General features: G+C 39.0%; 1 protein-coding gene across 3 annotated transcripts in view; it reads right to left on the bottom strand.

Moving 5' to 3' along the window:
- LOC108971160 (muscle M-line assembly protein unc-89) overlaps window positions 1–6,035 on the bottom strand; it is a 223,464-nt gene that overhangs the window by 109,318 nt on the left and 108,111 nt on the right. For all 3 annotated transcript variants that reach the window (XM_018937031.1, XM_018937032.1, XM_018937034.1), the window contains exons 10-11: window positions 2,156–3,019; window positions 1,996–2,101 (exon numbers count right to left, since the gene is read on the bottom strand). In XM_018937031.1, the coding sequence (XP_018792576.1) occupies window positions 1,996–2,101; window positions 2,156–3,019 (970 nt within the window). The remainder of the gene's footprint in view (window positions 1–1,995; window positions 2,102–2,155; window positions 3,020–6,035) is intronic.

Raw genomic sequence — 6,035 nt, 5'->3', positions numbered from 1 at the left:
TTTCCATTTCCACCGCACAACGATGGTTTCAACGTTTTCGTTCTGGTGTAGAGGTGGTCGAAGATGCGCCACGCTCCGGAAGGCCTGTCGTCGAAAATCGACCGGCATAGTAGCAGCCGTAGCATCGGTCAAGAGCTGGCGGAGGTTTTTTCTGCATTATTATAAGATGTTTAACATAATCCGTACGTTTAGACTGCTTCGTGTATGTAATGTTACAAGCAAGTAAAAAAGACTGAGTATAATTTCCAATGCTTGAAATTAAGCATAATGTGAATTGTGTTCTGAAGCGCCATGATTCGTGTGTGCCTCTGGAAGAGATACTGTAAACTAACGTTGAGCAACGCCAGAAACTCCGTCAGGATCAGGAAGGACCTATCCGAGCCGTTCGATACCAAACGAGGTTTCAAACAAGACGACTCCCTATTATGCGATGTCTTTATTCTACTGCTGGAGAAAATAATTCGAGCTGCAGAACTTAATGGAGCAGGTACAATATTTTATAGAGTGTACAGCTGTTGGCGTATGCCGATGATATCAATATAACTCTTGCCAACAGGTGCTACTTCGGACTGAATTGAGAAGTAAAGTCCTCTCTCCACGAACAAAACCAAAGTATATAAGTCACTCATAATTCCCGTCCTGCTATATGGTGCAGAGGCATGGACGATGACAACAAGTGATGAGTCGACGTTACGAGTTTTGGCCACGGCGAATATCGCATTCAATGGAACGATGAGCTGTATGAGATAGGTCATGTTGTCGAATGGACGAAAACACTCCAACTCTGAAAGTATTCGACGCAGTACCCGTGGGGGTAAGCAGAGGAAGAGGGAGACCGCCACTCCATTGGAAGGACCAGGTGGAGAAGGAGCTGGCTTCGCTTGGCATTGTCAATTGGCGCCACGTAGCGAACAGAAGTAAGCCAAGCCTAAGGGTTGGATGACAATTACTAGCTACATAATGGTCAGATAAGATAAGCACCCTGTGTGCTTCTTCCAAGTAGTGTTTCAAACCTAATAGAGGCAGATGAAATAGTTTCTGGGAATGCATTGGACAAACGTCTCGATGCCGAATGAAATATTTGAACCGGTGCGAAAGAGGCCACCGACCGGTATAATATCCACCATAATTTCAATGATTGACAATAATGTGATTTTATATTAACGTTTTACAAATTTATGGGAATGTCGTGTATAACGGATGGATCGGTAAAGCTTGTGTGAAGCAAAATAAATTAGATATTTTACCATTGTATTCAAATTGCATGAACTATGAGGAAACACAAATTTCACGTTTCCCATTGCAAGAAGCACAATGGACATCTTAATAGCGGATGTTGCAGTTTTGTTTTCTGGTTGCGTAAATGCAGTATAAAAGACATTCGTTTTTTGATCATTCAACTCCATCTATGTAACCACTACTATTGCTTAACAGTAACAATATAATACAGGTTGAAATTATTCAAATAAGTTTTAACATTGAGATGTTTGATATGTCCACTTCCTTTAACATATTTTTCTGTTTTCAGAAACAGTTTTTATGGCTGAATTAGTTCAAACCACCTGAGGACAATCACTTCTCAGCCCATTTTCAACTGTACGCGTTTGGAAACAACCATTAATAATATGCTTAGCAAACATTATCTGAGACACTGATTACAAATTATAATAAAAAATAACGGCAATTTGTTTTGCGAATTTGTCCTCGCTGTTTACATTGTAAACTTGAAAACAGAATATGTGGAAAGAATAGTTATGTCTGCATAAAATTTTGTTTACGAGACCTCTATCGATTGACTTTTTCTGACAGTAGCAGAAGTCGGTAGTGAACTACGTACATACGAATACGTTATAAGAACAGTTACGTAAATAAATAACTTGGTCATAGGGCTGAGGAAATTGCAGATAAGCTTTGATATTGCATCTCATCTATATTTTATAGAATGATCTAAAGTAGAATATTACTGCAGTTATTAACATATTACTATAGACTTACCATTGTACAGTTGGCTCAGGCATTGCATATATATCAGTTTCCAGCGTTAGAGTACCATTTGCTTGTACTTCTGTATCTTTTAATTGTTTTCTAATTTTCGGCTTGCCTATAAATAATAAAAATTAGTTTCAAGTTACGTTTTTGAGTTCAAGTATATTACAGTTTACTGTCACAATACATTCGTTTTCAAGATTTCCATAATCGTTCATGATTTTACAGCAATATGTGCCATGCATTGATGTATTGACTTCTTTAAGTACTAATTTATATGAGTTATTCTCCTCAATGCGACGAAAATCTTTTCTTTTTTCATCGATCTCGATACCATCTATATACCATTTGATTTTGGGCTCAGGGTAGGCGTTGAGTTTTACTTCTAGTTCTACGTTACAATCACCTTCAGTTATAGTAATATTTGACAATTTCTTTGTAAGTTCAGGGGCACATTTTATTAGCAATTTCGTCTCGCTTGATGCTGAACCATAATCATTCTCAGCTTTTACTTTATATATTGCACAATCAACGCGAGACACTTCCTTTATTTTCAGCGTATATTCATTACCGTCGGCGACAGTAATGTATTTTTTGTTATTAGAAACATCAATTTCATTCCCATCTTGATACCATCGTACTTTGGCTGCTGGGAACGCGTCAATTTTAACACTCATAATGACTGTCTCCTTTTCACCATATACATATACCTCCTCTAAATGTTTTACGATTATAGGTTTGGAGTTAACTATACAGTTCCAGAATTCAGAAGATTGGTTCAAATCATTCGTAGCTCTTATGGAATAGTTACCGCTTTGACTTAACTTTATATTAGAAATTTCTAATATATATGTTTCTGTGCTTTTTCCTATAGAATTACTTGAAATTGTTACGTTCTTTTCCTGCGAAATATCCTTGCCATTATTTGTTATATTAATAAGTGGTTTGGGAAAGCCATCAACTTCCACTTCTATTCTAATTGTTTCTTCAGCAAAACAGGTTACGTCATTTACTTTTTTTATTTTAGGTCCCGCTGAAACACATTAAAGAAATTTGTTAGAATGTACTAATTGTATATTAGTGAGAATTAAATGACTTCGCATAAAAAGTATATTTTTACGTTGATGTGAAATTGAACCAAATGTGAGATCATTCCAGATGCATTTTTACTATTTCATTTTATTTAAAAATCTTCTCTTAAATCAAGAAATAATATATGATGAATATTTTGCGATTTTTCTAAATGTTTTGATTGTAATATTCTAAAATTATGAGTAAGTTAAGAGTATGAGTAACATAGTTCCATAACTGAAAGTTTCATTTTACCATTTTATTAATAAACGGAACTTAATAAATACAGTGCAAAAGTGTTTATAAAAAATTTTAAGAAATATAATGACTGCAATTCCTTCAAAGTCGTATTATAATTAAAATATGTTATACAAGTATAATTACTGTATTGTATGAAATGAAATGAAACAAATATTACATTAATTAGTTGCAATCATAGGCAAGAAGGTACTGTTATTAGAAATACATTATTTCTTAATTTCGTTAAAATTGAGAAGTTATTTCTCGATTTCGAAAATTTTTGGATATTTTAGACTTAATACCATAAGTTTTATACCGTTAACCAGGAGCTCGGAATTATTTACATCAGGGATATAAGGCTTGGACCAAGGTACACGCCACTTCATTTCATTAAACTGTCACACATTGAGCAAGCTTGAATGGAAAAGTTATAAGGGGGCATCCGATATTCGGGTGGTAAAACTTTTAAGGTGTTGTTCTTCCCATACTTTACAAAACTTCACGTATTTTTCACAAACAAAGACAAGATGAAATATACTTCAAAATTTGTATTCAGACTGAATATAAATTGCTGTTTACAGCTCAGAACTCTAATGATAACGGGACTTTTGCAAAGCCTGCTAGAAATCAAATTTCCGAATATTTTTAATGTTATATACACTCAATCAACTAATTTTTCAGCAATTATATATAATATAAACGCATACAATCATAGTTGGTATAATCGTTATAAGTAAATAATGTCTGATTCCATTCAAATGGTGTGCTAAATAATTCTGACGTCAAGATGTTGACCTTTTGAATTTAGAGGTGGCACTCATTATATTGACTATTTGTACTAAATTTTATTGAAATGTTTTAATTTATGTATTTCGATTTTAAACACAACTCCGTCAGGATCATGAAGGACCTCTCCGAGCCGTTCGATTCCAAACAAAGTTTCAGACAAGGCGACTCTCTTTCATTTAACTTATTCAACCTACTCTTGCAGAAAATAATTCGAGCTGCAGAATTCAAAAGGGGTACCGTTTTCTATGAAAGTGTAAAGTTGCTTCCATACGCCGATGATATTGATATCAATTGCTTCAATGGCGCAGCTATTGAAGTTGTTAGTTCTGCTTTCTCCAGAAAGAATAGGGAAGCGAAGCAAATGGGTCTAGTAGTGAACAAGGACTTGACACAATATCTCTTGTCATCAAACAAACAGCAGTCTCACTCGCGACTGGGATCTCACATCACTGTGGACAACGTCCGGTGTGTTTAACGTGGGTACCTGCTGACGACAGCCTTACTCCACGGCACTCAAAAGTACAGCGGATCAAATCAAAGCGTTGATCAGCACGCTGAGAATGCCAAGAATTTTCAGTACCAATTGGCAGTGTGGAATGGACACACTAGCCACCTTGGTCGAGTTCGAGGCCCATCTAAAACCTCTGCCGTGCTTTGGGTCCGGCACCCGGTTGCAATGCAACTCCACATTCAACTGACAAAGTCTGTTCTTCCCGCATTTGGGTTTTAACCACAACCACCACGATACTCCCCGAGGGGCCAGTCCGCATGAGCAGGTTGGAGTTACCTCCAAGGGCTCCTGCTCCCCGTGGTACCAGAATTAAGTCTCCGGTCAGACCTCGTAGCCGAAACTACTACCAGTTGAGCTTCCCTACTGCTCTGGATTGGTGGCAAGGGGTTGGACCCCATGCATACATCACATACACACACCAATCATACAAATCTAGCCCTAATTTCCAACTAACCGCCTTCGCCAATGCGACCAATTTTCCAACCCCGCCCCGCCCCGACGTATCTGATAGGTGCCTCTGAAAAAATGCATTCAGAGGCCCATACCCTCTTGCTCCCTAGATATCCCTCCCTCTCCACATCATCGTCGGAAATCCAATCRTTCCGCAGCATTGACACACTCAAACCCCTTCTTAACCTGAAWGCAACAGCACGCTGTATGACAATCAGGTCAAGAGGGGTGCACCGAGTAAAACCTGCATCGCATCCGTTGAGACGGTGCGACATACAGGCAAACAAGCAAGCATCATACAACGCTGGATTGAGAGGAGTTTTTGAGACCCCCAAACAGTCGAGGCTGCCTCCCACCATACAGGGGCTCCATATGTGGCACAGGCCACAAACAAGCCGCGATATATGGTGGGGACAGCACGACGTCCGAGACCCCAATCGCTCCTCAAAATGCGGCGTATTTTACCTACGATTGCCTGTAGTCGCTCCTTCACATACGCCAAGTGTGGAGTAAAACACATCCTTTCACTCATGGTCAACCCCAGATATTTGACTTGCGTCACATAACTGACGCTGGCCCCATTCACACGGACAATCGGTGGACGAACCGGCGACAATTTACATTTCAATAGCATTGCCACCGTTTTATCCATCGATATGTCAACCCCCACACCTAAACCCCAAGAATTTACAATTTCTAGAAATTGTCCTCCCGCCCGTTCTAACTCAGACCGCGAGCGACTTTCGACTATAAGAAGAAGGTCGTCCGCATACGCACAACACTTACAGAGTGGCTCGAGCTGCCCAAACAGAGTGTCCATCATAAGGACCCAAATATATGGACCGTAGATGGAACCCTGCGGGCAGCCACGAACCACTCCAATCTCCACACTTCCATTCATGCCGACAAGAGAGACCTTTCTGTCCGAAAAATAACTCCGCCAAAGAGTAATTTCCGGACAGCCAAGCTCCTCCAGCCGTTGTACCAC

The sequence above is a fragment of the Bactrocera latifrons genome, unplaced genomic scaffold (genome assembly GCF_001853355.1).
Source record: "Bactrocera latifrons isolate USDA-ARS-PBARC rearing strain unplaced genomic scaffold, ASM185335v1 scaffold_329, whole genome shotgun sequence".
NCBI classification, from domain to species: domain Eukaryota; kingdom Metazoa; phylum Arthropoda; class Insecta; order Diptera; family Tephritidae; genus Bactrocera; species Bactrocera latifrons.
Note: the sequence above shows the minus strand (reverse complement) of the source record. Positions and strands in the feature narration are given on the sequence as shown.